General features: G+C 42.7%; 1 protein-coding gene across 1 annotated transcript in view; it reads left to right on the top strand.

The window, feature by feature from the left end:
- Positions 1-23,584, top strand: part of atxn10 (ataxin 10) — a 315,724-nt gene that overhangs the window by 272,491 nt on the left and 19,649 nt on the right. Inside the window, exon 10 of the mRNA XM_072484567.1 lies at positions 2,527-2,590. Coding sequence (XP_072340668.1) covers positions 2,527-2,590 — 64 coding nt within the window. The remainder of the gene's footprint in view (positions 1-2,526; positions 2,591-23,584) is intronic.

The following is a 23,584-nucleotide window of genomic DNA, read 5'->3' as shown; positions in this document are numbered from 1 at the left end:
ATTTATCTCCCTGAGCCTGAGTTAGTTTCCTCCGGGTGCTCTGGTTTCCTCAACAGTCCAAAGATGTGCAGGTTAGGTGGATTAGCCATGCCAAATTGCCCTTAGTGTTTAAAGGTTAGATGGGGTTGCATTCAATCTGGAAATATACTTGTGCCAAAGTTTCTAGAGCTACTCCTTTTGTCCTTCCAGTGCACATGCACTAGTTCCCCAAGCTGCCCCAGTAATGCTTCACCTGAACCTCTCACAAACACCATCGAATTGCCTTCCTTCTGTCCAGCCTCCTCCAGCCTTATAGGTCTGGCCTCAACTGAAGACTAATATGTACACCAACAAAAAGCAGAAATGTTACTTCACTGGCTTACATTAGACCTGAATAACAGTTAACTGAAATAATAAAGCATCACCCTTTGCAATTCCCGAGTGCCTGACTTGGCCATTTGTTTATCTATTCCATTACTCATAAGAGGAAAGTGGGCCCAGATACAGACTGCAGTCTCTTGACATGGGCTGCATATGGCCCAAGTTATTATGTGGACAGAAATGCTGAGTGGATGATCCATCTTCGCCTCCATCTGTGATCCCCAGCATCGTAGCTACTAGTCTTAATTGTCCACCACCATTTATAACTGGATGTAGCAGGACTGCAGAACCTCAATCTGGTTGTTTGAGTGCACAATGGGGAGAGCATCTTCAATGAAACTGACATCAGGGATTGCTTTGACAGTGAAATTGAAGAACACTTTGTCCATGCCTTCTGCTTTGAGAGATTGTCCTTAGAAAAATCACCTCATTGCAGTTGTCAGTTCTCACAGCAAGCCCTCAAGTAAGGATGTTGGACTAAGGAACAACCTATCCAATTTTTGCCTCCATTCTGTGGTTGCTGCAGCCTCAAACATCCGTGTCCAGTTGAACCATTGTAACCCATGCTGGGGCTAATTTAATTAGAAATCCTTCTTTTTACAGGTCCAGTGTGTCATCCTTACTGCTAGGGAAGTTAAACCTGATGCAGAATGTCATGATTCAGTTAAAGAGCCTTGGCAAAGCCTATTGAAGCTGTCAGCAGGTTCCTGGCCTGCTAATGGCCTCATGTTACGGCAGCAACTTAAGTTCAGAAAATTGCACTCCCATGAGTAGAAGGAAAAGGAGGTGAAGTGTGATGCAGTGATTGTAGGAGTTAACTTAATGAATGTACAAAGTAATAAGTTATAACACACCATCTCTAATTTTCATTCAGAAGGAATGGTACAATATTTACTCAACTATACTTTTACCTTCAATGACACACACCTACAATGGAAAATTCTGGATAATGAGGTAGCTTGCAGGCAATCTGCAAAGCTGTGGTTAATTGGCTACCATTGTCAGCACCTTCTGTGATTCCTTACCACTGCATGGAAATGCTGGCCTCTCCTTGATGCTACTTTGTGTAGGCATATGAGATCAGGAAATCAGCAGCAAAGGCGATTCAGTTAACATCACTTTCTTCTCTAGTGTGTACAGTGCCAAGCTGCTGTTTACCTGTGCAGCAACTTGTACATTAGTTCTCTATCCTCCTGTTAAAAGTAGCAATCTATCCTGCATGAGTTTCCATTAATTTTTCTGCTAAATTTTCATTTTGATTAATCTTTTTGTTAATGCACTTTGATGTCGCCTGCATTCAAGAGTAATGAGGCAAAATCCATAGGTGCAGTGACTTGCAAGCCCATGGCGAGGCTTCACTGAAATCTTGTCACTCTCTGTCCATAAAGCAGACCGGCAGGTGGTTAGCAGCACAGGTCAAACGTGAGTTGTCCATAAATTTAGCATTCAGGGTTTGGGTAAGCGCACTACTATTTTAGTAACTAATGACATCTCCAGATTGATGTGATTGTGATGCTCCCATTAATAATTTGCATTTAAGTATATCGCTGAATAGAGTAATCAAACTTGATTTTGACTTCTAAAATCATGTAAATTGAGCGATGCAAGAGCTTGTCTGTAGAACAACTGCAATCTGAATGTTTTTTAATCTCCAAAACATTTAATTTTTGTGTTACAATTTTTCTCCCCTCCATTTGTTAACTTGCAGAACTTATTGCACCAACATATTGCAGTATGGAATGGAAGGCATGAACTTGTATCTGCAGTTGTCTCATGTAGTCAACTTCCATAATTGATTGAAGCACTGAGAACAGGGCTTCCTACCCTCCCTTCCCCCCCCCCCCCCCCCCCCCAACTGGTGTTAAAGTGCCATTGATTGGCTGAGCCCTGCTAAGGAGGAGGGGGGGAGAGAAAGGGTGGCCCAGGGCACAAATTATCACTAAGGATAGTTGACAGAGACGAGGGGAATTGACCACTTATTTGGCTGCCTCACTCCAACAATGGTATTTCCCTCTGCTCAGGAAGGGAATAAAAAATCGTTTGAAGGTCCAAATTGAGTTTCTCCCGATATTAAAGAACAGCCTGACTAATGTCTGGAAAATCACAATAGAAAAGCAATGCTGTGCTAGGCTTGAGTTTAATCTTTTCTACTTATGTTCTATACAGGTCCGAGAATTGGATGGTATTCCACTCATCCTAGACAACTGCAGCATCGATGACAACAACCCTTGTATCCTTTACTGCAATGCCCTCTTCTTTTGATCCACTATCATCGCCACAGCTGAGTATTTTCTTTTATACTTCTGCCCTAAAAGAAGAGAGATAAGTTTTTCAGAATTTAAAGTTCTTGCCCCATTGTCTTTAATTTCTCCAAAATAATGTCATGGAATGTAACAACCAAATGAAATGTGACACAATTTGTAGCACTCTCACTGCTGTATCTCCAGGTTCCAGGTTCAAGTCGCACTCTAGGGCTTAAGCACCAAAGTCTAGGCTGGCTGTCCAATGAAGTACTGGAGTACTGCAATGTTGGAGGTGCCATCTTTCAGATGGGACTTCAATTCGAGACCTCATCTGCCCCCTCAGTCAATGTCGAAGATTCCATAGCATGGTGCCTGAGGAGAATAGGGGTGTTATCGCTGATGCCCAAGCCAATATTCATCTCTCAATCAATGTCACAAAAACAAAAGATTACCTGGTCATTATCAGACTAACGTTCAAAAGTACTTCATTACCCGTAAGGTACTTTGAGACATGCAGTGACCATGAAAGGCATGATTGTGAGTATTTCTAATACCAACAAATTTACAAGAGACTTTTTAACCTGCTTTAACTTTTATGATATGTTTTCACAATATTGATAAGTGTCCTTTTCTGGTATCAAAGGTCTGGCATTTTGGTGAAATCTGCAATGTGGAAAATACATTAATGGAAACCTTCATTTATTTTTTACTTGCTCCTGGAGTTACACAGCCGAGTGTGGTTGCCCTATTTATGAAGTCTGGGCTTAGGTTGCATAGTTAGAGGATAAGGTGTGTGCCTAAAATTCCAAATTAAAATGCAGAAGCTCAGATCTAATAATCGCTGGATTTTTACCTGAGCCACAGGCCAATTATTATGGCAACAGATGGGTTAGTGTATTAAATGTGTGGCTGAAAGAATGATGTGGAAGGAAGAGATTTTGGTTCACGGGTGCTGTCACCACTTTTGGGGAAACAAGTTGTTCAATTGAGACGGGCTTCATTTAAACAGGGCTGGGGACCAGTGTGCTGGTAAACCATATATCTTGGGCAATAGATAGGGCTTAAACTAATAAAGTAGGGGGTGATGGGATGATTCAGGAAAGGGTAAATTCAAATACAGTCAGAGTAAAGTCCAGTTTGTAGAGCAAAATTATGATTTGGGCAAAAATACTGTGGCAATGGAAGGGACATGAGGCTTAACAAGGACAATAGGACATTGGTGACCAAAATAACATCAGGGGAAAATGAAAAAAAGATAACGCCAAAGGTACTCTATTACTCTATCTGAATGCACTAAACATTTGCAACAAATAGATAAATTAATAATACAGATTGAAATAACTGTGTTTAATCTAGTAGCTGTTACAAAGACGCAGGGTGGAATTTTCCCACTTGGGAAAAGCTGTGTGAAACTCGCCGGCTTCACAGATGCCTCTTCTCACTATATTAAACAGCGCTCTGTGCAGTTTCAAAGTGCTGGCAAGGATCACACAGCCTCCAAACATGTCCTCATGGTGTACGCCCACGGACTACATATGGCTGCAGAAATGGTGGATGCAATGCTTTTAATCTTCCAGAATTGCCTACATTTTAGAACGGTCACCATAGATTGAAAGGTAGCAAAAAACTATTCTGTTGTTCAAGAAAGGTTTCAGGGACTCATTACAGCACAGACAGGGGTGATTCAGCCCATCAAGTCCATATTGGCTGTCTATAGATCAATTGTTCATCATCTCCGTTTCCATCATCCTTGTAGGCAACTAGTTCCAGGCCATTACCAGTTACTGGATTCTCTCACATCCCCTCAGCATCTTTGGCTGAAAATGTTTTAACTCTGTTCCCCCTTGTCCTTATAGCATCAGAAAATGGGAACAGCTTTACTTTGTCTGCTATATCTAAACCTGTCTCAATCTTGTACACTCCTCTACCTTAAGGAGAACAATCCCAGCTTCTCAACCTAACTTTGTAACTAAAATCTCTCAATCCTGGAATAATTCTGGCAAATCTCCTCTGTATCCTCAAGGACCCTCATATCCAAAGTGTGATGACCAGAAGAACTAGAAGCACTACTCAAGTTGTAGTCTCACTAGAGTTTTATTAAGGTTCAACAATAACCTGCTTTCGTACTCAATGTCCTAGTTGATGAAACTCAAGATCCCATACACCTGGGACGCACGGTGGCGCAGTGGTAGCACTGCAGTCTCATGGCGCTGAGATCCCAGGTTCGATCCCGGCTTTGGATCACTGACCGTGTGGAGATTGCACATTCTCCCCGTGTTTGCGTGGGTTTCGCCCCCTCAACCCAAAGATGTGCAAGGTAGGTGGATTGAATGCTAAATTGCTCCATAATTGGAAAAAATGAATTGGATACTCTAAATTTATAATAGATCCCATACACTTAACTAACCCCTCTCTCAAAATGTCCTGCCACCTGGAGCTCCACTGGCTTGTAACCAAACACAATGGAGAAGGTTTATTCAGGAAGGCACTAAACACACCGAGAAACTTTGTCAGCAGCATGTAGAGGTAAAGTCGAGGTGTCTGAGAGAGAACACAAACCTCCAAAGACCTCATCTGCCCGACGCTTAAGCATCACCTGGCCTGCATGTGACAGAGTCTGCAGATCGCGCATTGGACTTTTCAGCCATTTTGGAACCATTATACAGGTGTGGAAGCAAATCTTCCTCAATCCAGAGAGACTGCCGAAGAGAAGAATGAAGAGATACACTGCCAACTTCAAAGTATAGATCATATCCCCATGTTCCTCTGTTTCTCCACACTTTTTCGAATTATACCATTAAGTCTATATTGCCTCTCCCTAACCCTTCTGCTAAAATGCATCACTTCACACTTTATTAAATTTCATCTACCATTTGTTTGCCTTGTGGCCTATCTATGTCCTGTTGCAGTCAATGAGTATCAACCACACTGTTTGCCACTCCAAGTTTACTATTATTGCCAAATTTTGAAACTTAACATTGTATTTCAATATCCAAGACATTTATATATTTCACAAAAAGCATTGGTCCCAGCACTGACTCTTGGGGACTGTCCACCGCTGTCACCACTGTCCACCATCCTCTAGTCTGAAAACAATCATTAAGCACAATCTGCTGTTTCCTGTTCTTCAGCAATTGTTTCCAAACTGACACTGAAGGGAATGGTGGTGACAAGTTTATTTTCAAAAATTCATGATATTCCAGAAGTTAACCATCTTCTTTGTTCAATGTCCAAAAATGAAGAAATGAACATCCTATCATTCAACAAGAAAAAAGCAGCAAGGACACAAAGCAGGGAGGACATTGTCATATCACGCTTATCTTGGTTTTAAAAGACGCTTTTGAATATGTTGAACAAACTGGCTGGAGGTCAGTGAATATTGTTGCTCTTCACAGGATGGTTGCTCTCCTTTGCCAGGCACAGAAAGCAGGCAAAGTGATAAAACTACAAAAAGCCTGGCGCATAATCATAGCCATCGGTTCCAGGCAATGTGGTCAGTTCCATCATCCTTCAGGGATAGTTGCACAGCATTTCAGTGCAGCTCTGGATAGTTCATATGTCATACAACCATATAACGTGAGTCTTAATGAACAACTGGTTCTTTTCTGTTAGTGACCAAGCAATATATCATTAATATACATTAAAACAAGCACCATTTAAAGAGATGAGGGCCAATCTTAAGTGGGCTCTATCATAACTTAAGTCCTTTTGGACAACTGAGGTGGTCTAGGAATAAATCTTGGGTGCTCCATTTCAAGACAGAAGTTGCCAAAATTCTGTTGAGTTTGTTTTTTAATTTACTGGAAAAGACTGTTCTTTTATTCCTTTCCTCTATTTATTCTGATATCCAGAATCATTTACAAAATCCGTGCTGCGGAAACCACGGTACTGCTGTTTGCTGGAAACCTGTTTCTTCAATCTTTGCAGATTGACTGTTTCAGATTCAGTTGAGGCAGGACCTACTGCTGCAAATGTAGAATCAAGGGGTAAAGCAATGCCCACAACACCCGTTCGATGTTTAAAGAGATTCCCTTTAATAAACCAACTAACGTTCTCATGTGGTTCAATATTTCAACCTACTTCATTGTAAAAAAACATGTAATATAAAATGAAGAATTTCTCAATGGCAAAGTTAAGGGAAATGGATTGTGGGATTTTGTGATTTTGTTCCGTTGCTATCAGGAACCATCAGGAAAATTGAAAGTCATCCTTCTCATCATTTAGGTCAGCCTGTATAACGTTTTACTAGATCCCGTCTACAAGAGCAGCTGCTTGGACTTCTTAAAGTTCATTTATGGGATGTGGGCGTCACTGGCTACGCCAACATTTATTGCCCGGCTGTACTTGACCTTCAGAAGGTCCACCAAGCTAAGGGATCAACCCTGGTTCAATGAAGGGTGCAGGAAGGCATGCCTGGAGCAATATCAGGCATACCTATGCTAAGAACTACGCTGATATTAACAAAGGAAAACTTGGAACACAATTTCTTAGTAGTGTATATTTTCAATTTGGTATGCAGTGAGAAAAGATATGCATACCAGGGAGGAATAGTCCAGTTGTTTTGTGATCAATTAATAAAGAATATTTATCAACTTAAAAGAAAAACACTTGACAAGAAGGACAATAATATACAACAAAGTACACTTTACACTCTTTACTAATTGATCACAAAACAACTGGACTATTCCTCCCTGGTATGCATATCTTTTTGACAAGTATGTAGCACCAGAAAAGCCGCACTACAAAGTCCACAAATGCAGAAGTCTGATAATCTCACTGATCCCAGAAGCCCTTTGCAGACACTTTAAGGCACCAATAGCTGTGTTTATAACCTGTAATGTACAATGGGAGTGTGGACAGTGATATCAGCATTTTGCTGCATTTGGGTAATAGGTTTGCATGTCGAATTTGAACTACCCTCAGAAAATTAGGCAACCAGCAACATGAGTAGGAATGAAATGGTAAAACACTGCCTTTCTTTTGTTTCACTATGCATATTACACATTGATCTCGGTCCATTAGCAGCATTTTCACCTACTAGGTTTCGCAGCTCGAAAATTGCCCGTAAATCACTGTGGCTTGAGAAAGGAGTGAACTTATCGCAAAGCTCTTCATCATCCATTTGACTATAGGCTTGCCACTTTACTGCTATTATCTCTGTGGCCTGAATTACGTTGTAAGTTCCAGGAATGCCTCGGGGATGGGGTTAGGGGTTAATGAGGTAGAATTGTTGTGAATCTAAGGTTTAATTAAAGGTGAGGGCCGTGCTGACCAAAAGGTATAATTTGTTTAAAGGAAGTATAGCCAAATTGAGATGTCTGAAAACAACTGCATGTGGAAAGGCATCATTACATTTGGAATGTAGCATAGAAAATGTCGAGACAATAGATGGAAAAGAGATTTATTAAAGTAAACTATTGGACATGTACAACATGGAAAGGCACTTGGCTTCCTTTGTAGTTCAGGTGGAAGCAACTTGTACTGTGACATGGTTGGTACCAAAGTGCTGCCGGCAGACTTTTCAAAACAAGTTGCAATTCCTGCCAAGTGAAATTAAAGCGTCAAGATGGAGTTACCTTCTTTAGCCTAGTCTTCTGGATTTTGTCACTGTTGCCAGTTTTAGTTTGTTGGCAATTACAAAACAATGAAGTATGTGCGGGTGCTAATACAAAAACAAAATATTGCACTTGCTGGAAATCTGAAACAAAATGAATGAAATGTTGGAATTGTCTGACATATGAGGCAGAGGTGCTATTAATTACCTGTGGAGTACCTGGATTAGGGAGAGGAGGGTTGCCATGGTTCCCCTTTATGCTGAAAGAGTGAGTTGATGAATCTGAGGAAAGGATCATGCTTGACTATGTAACTCCATCACAGAGTAGCCTGTAAATATGGACCATTTTCATGGTGATGAGATACTGAAGTGTGTGTTAGGGAGGAAGACTTGGAAGCAGCAGGAGAAATATAAATTCTCAAATGACACATCCATTTTTGATTTGCTATTCATAGAATCATAGAATCTACAGTGCAGAAGGAGGCCATTCGGCCCATTGAGTCTGCACCGGCACTTGGAAAGAGCACCCGACCTAAGCCCACACCTCCACCCTATCCCCGGAAGCCAGTAACTCCACCTAACCTTTCTGGACACTAGAGGCAATTTAGCATGGTCAATCCACCTAACCTGTATATCTTTGGACTGTGGTAGAAAACCGAAGCACCCGGAGGAAACCCACACAGACATGGGGAGAACGTACAGACTCCGCACATACAGTGACCCAAGCCGGGAATCGAACCCAAGTCCCTGGCTCTGTGAAGCAACAGTGTTAACCACTGTGCTACCATGCCGCTATTACTTAATAGCAAATTGAAATCATCCCTTGTTAATTATTTGGATGTTGAATCAAATGGTGTGTTGGAGGGAGGCGAGGCTGGTGTAACCTGGAAGCAGTGTATTGTATTTGGTTTTGCTGTATTTAATACTATGATTTGTGTTATTGAAATCTTGACTGAGGAATGGCTAAATCACATCTGTGCTAGTGCCTTCCAGGGTACTGGCTGCTAACAGAAATGTAGTTTTTGTTAAGAAATGTGAGTAATCCCATCAATCACAAAGCTTCTTAAAATCAGAAGGATTGAAAGCAAAGGGATAAATTATGTAGAGGACAAACTAAACTGGCATTGCCCGATGAAGAACATTCTTGTTGTACTCTCTGCCTGTAACTTGTCTCTTATGTTTTGCTTTGTGATGCAAGATTGTTTTTTAATAATTTATTCTCTGAATTAAGACTATTTTCTGGATTCTCTTATTTTTCAATTAATTTGCTCTTAGCCCATTGCTGGTCCTTTTTTCACATGGTTTCATCTTGGCTGTTCCATATTAATCACCACTACCCCGCAACAAAGTACCTTGCTTGTAATGAGTCACCAAATCTTTATCCTGTCGATTCATGTTAATGGTAGCTCTCTAGCCACAGATTTTGCATGCCATTTTGCACTTATCTCTGCTTGTCTTGTATTTTCACAATAGTTGCCAAGTAATAATCTCTTTCATCCTGCTGTGCTTGTCTTGTATTTTCACAATAGTTGCCAAGTAGTAATCCCTCATTCTGCTGTGCTTATTCTGTAGTTGGCTGCTTATCCAACAGTTGTGAAAACTAATATAAATAAAAAGAGAAAATGCTCTAAAAACTCAAGAGGTCTGACAGCATCTATGGAGAGAAACAAAGCAAAAGTTTTGAGTCCGTATGACTCTTCTTCAGAATGAAAGATAGGGAGAAACGTGATGGATTATATACTGTATAAGGGGAGGTGGAGCGGGTGGAAAAAAGTAGAAGGTCAGTGATAGGTGGGAACTAGCGATTGCAACAAAGATGTTAGAGTACAAAGCAGAGGATGTGTTCATGGCACTGTGAATGAATATGGATGGTGCTGATAGTGACATAAAGGTAAGATAACAGAATATGCTAATGGAAGAACAAAAGTTAGTGTCCAGTGAAAGCAGAACTTAAGAACAAGTGACAGATGGCCTGGCAGCAGGGAGAGCAGGGGCGCGGTTGGGTTGGGACAAATAAAAACTTGGAATTTGAAAAAGGGGTCAAAATGGAAGGGAAAAGCTCGCAGACTAAAGTTGTTGAACTCACTGTTGAGACCTGAGGGCTGTAACATGCGTTCCAGGCTTCCAGGGGCTGGTTTAGCACACTGGGCTAAATAGCTGGCTTTTAAAGCAGACCAAGGCAGGCCAGCAGCACGGTTCAATTCCCGTACCAGCCTCCCCGAACAGGCGCTGGAATGTGGCGACTAGGGGCTTTTCACAGTAACTTCATTTGAAGCCTACTTGGGACAATAAGCGATTTTCATTTCATTTCATTTCACTGGAACATTGCAATGGGGATTGACATAACACAGTTTCGGTAGTGTTCAGCATTTGATAGGAGAAAGATACATAGTATATGTATGTTGCATCTTAAAAAATTGTGAAGTGGTTAATCTTTAAGATAGGCTAAAGTTTTTTTATCACCTTCTATTGATTACAGCATTCAAAAATAATTCACATTGGTTGAATAAAAACAATTATGTACTCTTCTATTGAATAGACCTGCAGACTCAAACACACCAGTTAAACTTTGTAGCTAACGGGAACAGGTAGCCAACCGTATCTTCATGAGATATCTTTCTGTCCGAATACCAGAACTGATTTCTTGAGTAGCTGACCTGAGGTTGCCTTTACAAATTGTGAAGTGCCTCTAAAGGGTAATTGACTCAAACTGAATAAGTTTGTACAGTAATAATCATGTTATTGAACAGGGATCGTTACACAACAAAAGCATCAATGTGATTTACACTTCTGAAAAGATGAGTCGTACTTTACCAGCATTCTGCAATTGTGCTGTTGTCTGTAGCCAGTAAACAAAGACTGGAGGAAGAAAAGGACTTAACTAATGTCTAATTGCATTTTGAACCACTGAACCAAAGTTCGCAAAGAGGTTGATTCTAATTTGATTGTTGCAGATTAGGAAGTGACTGCATATGATCTGAATAGATTTAAACTGTTGGAAATTTAGCTGAAGAAAATAATTATTAAAATAATGAACATTGGAAAGTTGCAAATGTCTAAGTGTATGTGAGGTAAAATCCTCAAAAAGAAAACCTCTCTTTGGAGAAATGGGATATAAACTGTAGTTGAAATTAGTTAATTCAGATGCCAGTTGTGCATTAGAAGTTAAACTAAATTCTACTTTATATCCTGATGATCCTTGTAAGATCTTGTAGGTAAATATGGAGATAGACTGAGATATTTTAAATCAGTGGCTCAAGCGATCCAGAGCCAGCACAGTATTCATACAGCCCAAGCTAGGTTCAAGGGTGAGGGAATAGAATTACGCCAAGATTTAGGAGTGGGCAAGCAATAGGAAGTGAGAAGAGCAAAGGAGAATGAAGATGGTGAGAGTATGATGGTAGGGAGATGGATCTGAAAGAGGATGAAAGAGAAAGATGGAAGGAAGAGAGGGAGAGAAAGGGGTGTAGGGGGTTGGCTCCAATCAACCAAGTGATGTTCAATGAAGGAACAAAGGAAATTATGAAGGTATGAGGGGCATTGTGGCTCTGGTGGATTGGAAAAATACATTAAAAGATTTGATGATAAACAGCCAATGGCTAGTATCTTTTTAAAAAAGTATTACATGATCTATAACAAATCCACATTTCTGTAAGACTCAAAAAACCAACAGGAAAGCTGAATCAACCATGACTAAAAAATAAGTTAGCATTAGATCAAAGGAAGTGGCTTATAAGGTTACCAGAAAAAGGACAGTTGCCTGAGAATTGGTAGCAATTTGGAATCCACCAAACGATAACCAAAATAACTGATAAAGGGAAAAGAGAATATTCTTTTCAAGCTAACATAAAGGTGGACTCTAAAAGCTCTTTAGGTATATGAAAAGGAAAATATTAGCAAGGACAAATGTGGGTCCATTACAGCTGGAGCCAGGAGAATTCTTTTTCCAATTAAGAGGCAATTTAGTGTGGCCAATCCACCGACCGTGCACATCTTTGGGTTGTGGGGGTTAGTAGACATGGGGAGAATGTGTAAACTCCACACGGAGAGTGACCGGGGGACGAACCCATCCCTCCCACTGACTACATGTCCATTCTCCTCATCCGTCGGTGCCGAACCACCCGAGCTCCCCCCCCCCCCACCCCCCACCCAATCTATCTTGAGAACACCTCGGGGGGGTGGGGGGGGGGAGCTCCGAGAAGATCACCGTATTCGCGGCACAGATGTCATCTCCACTCTCCAGCAGCCCAGAGTCAGACACCTTGGTAGTGGTCAGGTTTCCGGGGCACATTCTGGTGAGCACCACACAGTTGCTGATGCACCTCAGGTGAAGGCAGAAATGTCCAGGCAAGTTGGAGGTTTGCTGGATCCGGGACCCAGTTGGGTCCCAGTCAGATGCTGAGCCTCTGGACCAGGGGTACCCGGAGCTGAGGCAGATGCTAGGATGCCGCTGTGAGATTCAGTGGGGCATGTTGGTAACAACCATGGCTGAGCGCCTTGACAACATGTCCCAGTCGCTGAGAATTGTGAGCCAGTATCAGGTGGACCTTGATGAGGCATGTCCCAGTCTCAGGTGGGCATTGCCGAGGCCCTCCACACCCCCTGCCATCCAACATGCCCTCCCCACGCTCACCAGGCCCCACACTCTGTACCCCAGACACACGCACGTAACGTTACCTGGACCGGGCGCTGGTTGCCTCCCCGATGTACTTGCCCACCCTCGCTGAAATGTCCCCGGTGTTGGGGCCCAGCTCCTGGGTGCTCATCCGTAGGGTTGCTTCCTGCAGTGTTCAGGTGCAGTGTTCGGGCGCAGTGTCCAGGCATCATGGTTTGATTGGGATGCTAGGCAATAACTCCCACATGCTACATGGTCCGCCTACCCACAGGAATCCACTTGGGTGGTGTGAAGTGCTCACTTAACGACGATTGCCAATTCCCAATTAGCAATAGCCTTCAGCTGCACCGCCAGAGGCTTCCGTGGTCAGTGGGAGTTATGAGTGGCCGGTAGAGCAAAATGGGGTTGCCCCATGGACGGGAATAGGATCCAGGGGGTGGCATGGCAGATCCGTGGGCGCTGAGATACCCACCTCCTCCCTCCCGCAATCCTCCCTCACCCAGCTGAAACCATGGTGATTTCAGCCCACAACTTGCCATCGCCTCAACAATGGCAAGTCAGAATAATGACCAGCCCGATCTCCTCCACAGAGCCTGTCCCCCTTCACTTAGCTCCAGTTAGTTCCTCCAAGTTAGTTGCCCACCTTGTCCTGCAAGAGGGAGGGAAGAGAGCCAGTGAGAGTCATGCTGCTTGTTTGGTTCATGTGACTCATGGTTGAACAGCCAGCAATGTGTGAAATCTCTGAGATTTGGGTCTAAGGCTTGCAGCACTGCTAAGTCTGTGACGGTGAGGTGAAGTTTATAAAAGTTAGACATGAAGCTTGATTGATCGAGATTGTTGGTCAGTGGGTGTTAGGGGTGCTGTAATTTGAGCAGGGGCTGAGGCTATTGATTCAGCTGATAGGGTTGGGCATTTTGTTTAATGATTGGGCAGCACGACCACATAGTGGTTAGCACAGTTGCTTCACAGCTCCAGGGTCTTTGGTTCGTTTCGCGGCTTGGGCCACTGTGCAGAATCTGCACGTTCTCCCCGTGTCTGCGTGGGTTTCCTCTGGGTACTCGGTTTCCTCCCACAATCCAAAGATGTGCAGGTTGGGTGGATTGGCCATGATAAATTTCCCATTAGTGTCCAAAAAGGTTAGTGGGGTTACGGGGATAGGGTGGAGGCGTGGGCTTTCCAAGGGCCGGTGCAGACTTGATGGGCCGAATGACCTCCTTCTACACTGTAAATTCTATGATTCTATGATGTAAAGCTGACACTCTGCCCTTTCAGGTGGATACAAAAGACCCCGTTTTGCTATTGTGAAGAAGAATGGGAGTTATCAGTGTCCTGGCCAATATTTATCCCTCAATTAACATCACAAAAACAAATGATCTGGTGAAAAATGAAATGAAAATCGCTTATTGTCACAAGTAAGCTTCAAATGAAGTTACTGTGAAAAGCCCCTAGTCGCCATATTCCGGCGCCATTATCATATTGCTATTTGTGAAGCTTGCTGTGCACAAATTAGCTGCAGTATTTCATTCATTACCAGAGTGATTAAATGCCAAAGTAATTAATTGACTTTAAAACAATTTACAATGTCCTGTGATTATGAAAGACTGAACAAATATAAGTCTTTTTTATTTGACAATGCATTCACTGACCTTGACCACTCATGTAAGGTCATTGAACTTCTTGCATCAATGCATCCAGACTCTCAAGTGCTTGACTCCTGACATTGAACTCAACAGCTATTTCCTCCAGCTGCTTTTTTGATCTTAGGTCTGGTAGCCCTGCTGTCCCCCATCTCCACAAATACAAATACATCTCTGTTATTTGCCCCTCCTCTGAAATATCCAGTGCTGCATCAGAAATTCTCCCCATTTGTGCCATTCCTTGGTCTCAGGTCAAATTCTCTCCAACCAGCACCTGCTCCAGTTGCAATCCATGCCCTCTTTAAGCAATACAGACTAGCTTTAAACGGTACTAGCTACCCACAATATTGATCCCCTGCTGATTTGCGCAGGCAATGATCAAAGTTAGTGCTGGCTGGATGTCGAGATCATTTAAATGATAGATAGCACAAAGTTGGCGGACCGCCTGTATTGTAATCAATGGGCACATGTTAATTGCATATTGCAAACACCGTGCCAGTCTATAGATGTTATCCATTCAACCCTCTTAGAAAATACATGTTTGTGCAATTTCCATGCTTTGTAAGATAAAAGCTGATAAGCCTCAAAAAATGATTTTGGGAAATTATTTTTAACCAAATGCAATTTACAGCGCAGAGGGTTCTTTACTGGAGAAGGAAGCTGGGATTCAAGCGACGGGGAATGTAAAGAACTGCAAGAAGGAAATGGGAGAGATTCCTGGTGTCTTCCACCTTCAATAACTACTGATCTAAAACCCTGCGGGATTCAATCCTGCCATGCCCTGCACCATGACCTGATACCCAATGCTGCATCTTGGATCTACCTGCTGAAATATATTCCCTGAACTATTACTCTTTAAAGATTTTACCAAGAAACCATCTCTTTGGCTTTTTGGTTGGCTCTCCTAATATGTCCTCCTTTGGCTTGTATGTCTCTGCACATCTTTTGTGTTAAGGACATGAAAGTTCTATCAACCAAGAGGGGGAGGGTATTGTCCTGACTATGCTGGGTGGTGATATCCCATCTATAGCAGAACTGGTTTGTAACTTCTGAGAAATCTTTGCAAACATTCAAATTGATGTTTTGTGATCAGTTCTTGGATGTGTGTTTGTCAAGTTCCATCTCTTTTGCTCTCTCACCTTCTCTCTGTCTCCATACCCCCTCTATTGCTGTCAATGATTAGAATGATCCTCTGCTTAAAAAATACACATATGCACACACTTATCCAATGAAGCTTTGGAATAGTTCCTTCTACCTTTCCTTCAAATAGTTTTGAACTGGAATCAAACCAACTTAATGAGAGCCTGAGGACAGCATTGAGCTTGACAGTATTGATACTACTGATTCACCGTGGAAAACCATGCATATTGAATTCAAATCCAAACCCAGGCTTTTGAACTAGGCTGAGGCCTTTAAGTATAAACTTTAATGAAAGTTAATAAATGCACAAAAGAAAATTTGATGGATAAATGTAATTGTGTTATTATAAAAAAATACAATATTTTGAATGTGTAATTTAGTTTAATAAACATTTTGGACATGCGAGGTGGAATATTGTTTCAAAAATCATTTTAGTGATTTGAATGGTTCACCAACAAATTATGCTAGTGAATTATTACCATGTTCCTGTTAGATTTTCTCATTGAAAGCACTCACAAAAAGAGTTACAATATTTAATGATAATATAGAAATTCAAAGCAGTCATAGGATGTACAGTTGTGGGCAGGAACTGTTTGCTAGACACAAAACTAAAAGGAACAAAATCAGTCACTTGATGCTCGTCACCCTTCATGCTGTTTCCCAAAAATGCATAAGTGAAAGGAAACAATATCTTACTACATTTCTCTCTTGATAAAAACAATGGTCTAGCATTTGTTATATTCTGATGAAGCAAGCAAAATCTTTCATTATGGAACAGATCTGGCTAATGCTAACCCACAAGCTACATTTGTGAAATTGTATGACTGCAACTTGTGTTTAATCTTGTTTGCAGTATTGGAAAATATGTTTTTCAGATTATGTGCTCTTCAATAGGCCATGTTATTAGTGATTTACTGGTTAATCTGTTGAGAACAACTAGATCTTGCTACTGAGATGTAGATTTTTTGGCTGGAGAGGTACCAGAATTATTGTTACAGGAGGTGATGATAAATCAGATTAAGTTGTATGATTGGTTGGTCATTTCAGAGTGGCTGTGATTTTACCAGATTTAGTGCACTGCATAAAATGAACACATCTCGTCCAGTTGTTTACTTGACTGTGCAATATTGTTGGGATGTATGGTTTACCACATTTATACAATGCAAACAGATGGATGACTGTTCTTTATGGTTTACTGGATTGTTCAGTGTACATGATATTGTTGTGTTAGTGGTTTTTCAGACTGTCTGTCACTAATGGATGACATCATTTGACCAGCTTATTCAACTGTGTTTGTATAATTTATGTTATCAGAGCATTGGGTGACTGGACAAATGACTATGATGGTAGTAAGTTTAAAAAGAACAATCAAGGTCTTTCATGTTGGGTTTACAATTTTGCCCTCCAGTATTGGGGATTTGGATTCGGGAGGAATTTGGGTACCTTAATTCTGTATTCTCATCCTGATGTAATTGTAATAACTCTTATAGTGAACTATATTAGTCACCCAATTTTGTTTGTATTGTGTTACTATTCTTTCACCATTGTTTCAGCAACATAAATTGATCTACAGAGGTCATATAAACTACACTAATGAAACAAGCAGGCTATTTAATAGGCAGAAGATATGCATGCACAAAGACATCATTGATTATTTATTTTCAATAAGTTATTCAAGTCATCAATGATGTCACAGATATTCTGAACCAGTCGGATGAAGTTTATAAATAAGCATCTGTATAAAAATCTACAATTACTTTCAAAGCCAGGATATCTTTGTGGGATTCATCAATGAATGGGCCATTAAAAATATTAGACAAAAGATCAAATTCCACTATTGGAAATATGATTTTCATACCATCTCTCAAATGTTACTGGAAATCTTGAAATCTGTTTTGACTCCAATTTGATAGACTTGGATATGTAAAATTATGAACACAAAATGTGTTTGCTTATTAATCGAAAAGCATTGGGTAGAAAAAGCACATTAAAACACAACATAGCTCTTCCAACTTGTGTTTCGCATTAAGCAATCCTATTCTATTTTCCTTCTTCTACCCTGATAATAGATTATTCCTAATATTTATCACAACTTGAATTAAAAAATGCAATTCTGATGTGTGTTAAATTTACTTTTTGCTTATTTCCACCAATGACTTACAAATCTACCTTATTGGCGGGCTTTGAACTAATTGTAGGTTGTAGGACAAGACCCATCTTCCTCTTCTCAGAGGACTGGGCAATAAGTGCAGATTTGCGAGTACTGTCCACATGGCAAGAAAAATAATATTTAAAATTGATATGCTGAATGATCTATGGTCAACTGGGTTGAAGTTGTTCCTCTTAAATATAGGTAAATAACTGCATATTGTTGTTTCTAATGGTTATATCCCACACAAGACCTATAGGGTTAGAGGAATTAGTCTCCCCGTGAGCCTTGTTGAGTAAGAGCTCCTCCACTGAGACGTGGAAGCCCATGGGCAGGGTAATAGACATTGATATAAAAGTCGACTTGGAACCGACACCTCAGAGCTGGCTGAGTCTGAAGAGCATTGTACATATTATTTCTTTGAAATAAAACTAGTTTCTCTTTATCCACTCACCTCGGACTCTTCTGTGGTCACTAAACTGGCGACGAGAATAAAAGTGGAGCTACAGTCGATGCTGCTGACCGTCGGTCGAACAACCGCCTCCTCTGCACCTCTATACTCAGGTTGGAATCTTTTTTTCCCCCACAATGCTGCTATTTGGAATACTGGGCAAATTCGATGCAGGCATCAAGGATTACTTTTTTGGGGCAAATACTATCAGCGATGAAAACCGACTGACAGTAATCCTTTTAACTGCTTGTGGGGCCCACATCTAACATCTGTGGGGTGACAAAGAGCCTGACGTATCCCGCAGCCCCAGACACCAAGTCCTTGGAAGAACTGGTGATCCTGGGGTAGCACAGCAATATAACCCCAGGCCTTCTGTCATTGTGCAGAGATACTGTTTTAACACTGCAATAAAGATCCCAGGAGGGTCTGTGACTGAGTTCCTAACATAGTTGGCAAAACTAGCCGAAGTTTGTGAGTATGGCAATTCGCTCTCTTGAGATGCAACGGGACCGACTGGTCTGCGGTGTTAATAATATGGAACCTAAAGAAAGTTGTTGGCCGAGTCATCTTTAGACCTTCAACAGGCCGTGCAGAGTTTGCTTGCGAGAGAGTGCGGAAAAGAAAGTGCAAGAACTCCAAGAAATGTAGGGTACTCCCCCTCCCAGCGAGTGGCACCCCCCAGAAACCTCATCCTGGACCGAATACTGTTGAAGCCCGACCTATAAGTCTAGGACCGAGGCAGCCATCCTTGCCGCCACCTCCCGAGTCGGTAGAAGGGGAGCCCAGACAATGTGGGACATGCAGACGGAGAAATCGCCAGGAATGCAAATCCTAAAGTAGTCAGCAACTCTGCTCCCTCAACAGAGGCAGGTGCCAACCCAGCGCCCCTACCTTTTACATCGACCAACAGGATGAGGAATGCATGCAATTAAATTACATCACGACAATCAGAGTGACCCCTTCAGGATCACTGTATGAGTCAACGGTCACCCTTTAGAGATGGAACTAGACATGGGTGCCGCAGTTTTGGTCTTTAGAAGGGAAACATTTGATAAAATAAAAACTAGGACACAACAACTGAATCTGCAGGACACAGAGGTGAGGTTGGCCCCATATACGAGTGAACCACCTGGTTCTTTATGTGCTATTGGAAAAAGTTGATGCTGAATTGAGCCGGCTAGAGGGCCTCGGGGTTATCAGGCCAGGATGGTTTGTTGATTGGGTGGCACCAGTGGTTTCCGTGCTTAAGCTGGCCAAAACAGTTAGACTCTGTGGCATCTACAACAGACTGGCAAGATACACAATGTCATGTATCAAACACTTGTATGCAAAACTGGCTGGCAGTCATTCATTTATGAAGCTTGACATGAGCCATGCATACCTGCAGCCCGAAGTGGACCCTGAATCGTAGCAATATGTCACTATCGATACCTACAGGGACCTTTCTGAATATACTAGGCTGGAATATCGTTGGTTTGTGCAATTTTCCAGAGAGTCATAGAGAATATATTGCGAGGAATGCCATGTGTGGCAGTTCTTCTTGACGACGTTTTACAAACAAGAACAAAGAACAAACAAATTTACAGCACAGGAACAGGCCCTTCGGTCCTCCAAGCCCATGCCGACCATGCTGCCCGACTAAACTACAATCTTCTACACTTCCTGGGTCCGTATCCCCCTATTCCCATCCTATTCATGTCACTGGTCAGAACAAGAACACTTGAGCAATTTGGCTGAGATTCTCTGCCACTTTTCAGATGTGGGCTATTCAACAATCTCCTACAATAGAGAATACAACTAAACTGCTTCCATCCTTGGGTTAATGAATGACTATGGGAAGTTCATTCCTGGCCTCGCGACTATGCTGCCCCGCCTTACTAAAAAAAAGACAATACGTGTATGGTCGTCGGTTCATGAGCCTTGTGGACCACAAGCTGCTACTGGAACTTTTCAAACAGGACAAAACAATCTGCCCTTCGCCTCCAGAAGGATGCAGACTTGGTCCTATTACTGGGGCCATATGATTATCCATTCGAGCATCGACCAGATATTCAAATCACGAACGCAGATGCATGAACCAGACTGCCATTGCCGACGTGCCCTCCGCCACCTCCCAGGTCTGATGAAGTAGTGGCCATGGTACATTTTATGGGCACGATGGCGGCTACACTGTCCAAGATACGAGCGGGACGCAGATGGATCCTATACTGTCCAAACTCTGCCACATAGTACTGTACGGTGGCCAGCATCGGAAGCTACCCGATGAGTTACAGGTATTTTTAATCAAAATATCCGAATTCAGTATTGAAGATGGCATCCTGCTGTGGGGGGTGCGCATCGTCATCCCAAACAAGGGCCAGGACTCCATTTACAGGACTGCATAATGAATACCCAGTGGTGTCAAAAGTGAGATGCTGGTCCACAGCTATGCCTGGTGTCTGGGCCTGGATCCAGAAATAGAAAGATCTGCAAGGGTGTTTGTCAGGAGCAGTAGAAACCTTCGCCCTCTGCACCACTTTACCTTTTGTGAGTGGCAAGGGCAGCCTTGGGTGCGGCCAAATGCCGAATTTGCTGGCCCTTTCCTAGGATCTATGTTCTTGATTATAGTACACGTCCACTTGAAATGGCTCGAAGTCCACAGGATGTCGTTGACTACCTCTAAGGCGGCCATTGAAAAATTCAGCACGCACAGTATTCCAGAGGTATTGGTCACTGACAATGGGACGCCCTTTATCCGCGAGGAATTTACGGGATTTATGAAGGCAAATGCGGTACGGCACATCGCTTGAATTGGCTGGCAGAAAGAGTGGTGCGAACCTTCAAGGGAGGGCTGAAAAAGCAAACATCGGGATCAATAGACACTCGGTTCGCCAGATTCCTGTTCTGTTACCGAACCATGCCACATTTCACAACCGGTGTAGCACCTGCAGAATTATAAATGGGCCAGCTCAATTTCGCAATTCCCAGATATTGGCAAGAAAGTACACCGCAGCTAGGGCATTGCCTAGACGGACATAAATGGACCAGACGGACATAAGTTTATACCAGGTGACGCAGTCCACATTAGGAACTTCGCAGAGGTGCCCAATGAATCTCAGGAAAGGTTCTAAGCCAGACAGGGCCAGTATCGTACCAGATTCAGGCATAGGGTCGCATCATGAAAAACACGTTGATCACATCAGGAACAGGACATGAGGTGCACAGAGCACCTCGGGGGAAAAAACAATTACTGCCCAGTCTACTCTGACTCCTCTAGGATCAGGAGCATTGCTCCAAGGAGGACAGGATACAGAGATGAGAGAGGGCGTTGATACAGATTCTGACATGGAAGCCCAAACGTCAGAAGTTTCCGACGGGGAACAAAAACAGTACCTCCACCGCAGCATTCAGTGCGGAAATTACGTTCGCTGTCCAGATATAAGCCACCTTGTCCAGCCCAGCACACTCAATCCCTAATGATAATGTTTTGTTTTTTTATAAATTTAGAGTACCCAATTCATTTTTTCCAATTAAGGGGCAATTTAGCGTGTTCAATCCACCTACCTTGCACATCTTTGGGTTGTGGGGGTGAAACCCACGCAAACACGGGGAGAATGTGCAAACTCCACACGGACAGTGACCCAGAGCCAGGATCGAACCTGGGACCTCGGCGCCATGAGACTGCAGTGCTACCACTGCGCCACCGTGCTGCCCTCCCTAATGATAATGTTAAACCCATTTCCTCTCTGACCTCATTCAACAGCTGACTTACGCACTCAAGGAAATTGTTGACTGTTAATGTTTGAATTTATCAATTACCTCTTAGCCTGCCAATTTACACTTGGATCTGAATTTCCCCCCTTGTTTCGGGAAAATTCCCAGTTCCACACCCTCAAGAAAAAGTGCTTCGGATAGTTAATTTTTGTTCTGGGGAGCTGTGTAATGGGAGTGGGGCCTGCAGCTGCCGGAAGTGGTGGAGATGGACCCAGCATAGTTTGGGCGACTCGGTTGTCAGTAAAACGAAGACCAGTAAGGAGGTCCATTTGTGAGGAAGATAGTAAATGATGTTGCAACTGTGCCTTGGAGGCGATGTCATTGAGCAGTCAGGTGAATGTCAATTCTCCAGTAGTTGGCCAAGTGGTTGCCGACCGTGGAGCAGATAGCCCATCATGGACTTTCCATAGGAAAAAATAGTCACTGCTGCAGCCTATTCAGTAAGGAAATAGGCTGATCCACTTAAAGCATGGAGAGGCGCCACAAGACACTACTATGGGAGTGGCAACATTTTGGCACTACTTGCTGCTAACGAGATTCTGCATTAACACAGTTTACTTCTGCATTAACTCAGGGGATATCTAATCCACAATACAATTGCCACAGTCCTTTGTCCATCCATCTGCCTTCTTGCCACCCATCTGTCAGGATGCACCTATTCAATTGACTCTTGACCAGGTGCCTGCATGGCATAACAGTGTGACTCAGAGAGTAAAAGGGAGTAAGTAGGATGGTTCATGGCCCAGGAGCACAACATGCCATCTGCAAGTGTCAGCAGCAAAATCCAGGCTGCCATGCATTTGGGCAGATCCATTTTGCGTTTCCCAACAGTACTTATTGAAGAGATCCAGAACATGTTTAGTGCACATATGTTTGAGAGCATTGTAAGCTGCATGTCTCACAATGCTTTTTGGTTTAGGTTTGTATGTCGCACCAAACACAGTGTGCAGAAGGGGTGGGATGTTCAGCACCCTGTTTTAGCGACCAGTACCTCTAGATTCTGATGGTGGAGGTGCAGAGGTGGAGAGAGATCTTGTAGACAGTTGCCCATCACAACTCTCCTGCAGCCACAAAGAGGCATGCACAAGAGATCTCAGCAAAGGTTAATGCCACAGGCAAACATAGAAGATCATGATCCAGTGCAGGAAACAATTCCACAACCTGCTGCATTCTGTGGGAAGGTAAGTAGCTGGACACACACACAAGTTCACGTAACGGTTCACATATCTTTCTCTCCTGTCAAGGATGGGCATTCCCCTGAAGAAGTATGGCTTCCATGTAAAGTGTTTTATTATATGGAAGCCTGATGTGAGATTTCAGAACCTTGGGTGAATCTGTTTTGGTTTTGAATGCTTCTGGTGATGACCCCTTCCTGCAAAGATTTTGTCATGGTTACAAAGGCATGCCTCTCAGCTGCTCTGCCATTATTGCCTTCGTTCTCCTCCTCCTCTGTGTCAGATCCCTGAGACTCGACAGAGGCATCCTCTTCTTCCTCATCTTCCTTATCATCCTCCTCCTCAGATGTTGCAGCTCAGGGCCAGACTACTTCCCTTCTGGTTGTAGGCCTCGCTGCTGCGCAATATTGTGCAGCATGCAGCATAACACTACCATTCGGGGCACCCTTGCAAGGGAATACTGTAGAGCCTTACCTGATCAGTCATCAGTCAAGGCTCCTGAAGCAC

Source organism: Scyliorhinus torazame, chromosome 19 (genome assembly GCF_047496885.1).
Source record: "Scyliorhinus torazame isolate Kashiwa2021f chromosome 19, sScyTor2.1, whole genome shotgun sequence".
Lineage (NCBI taxonomy): Eukaryota > Metazoa > Chordata > Chondrichthyes > Carcharhiniformes > Scyliorhinidae > Scyliorhinus > Scyliorhinus torazame.
Note: the sequence above shows the minus strand (reverse complement) of the source record. Positions and strands in the feature narration are given on the sequence as shown.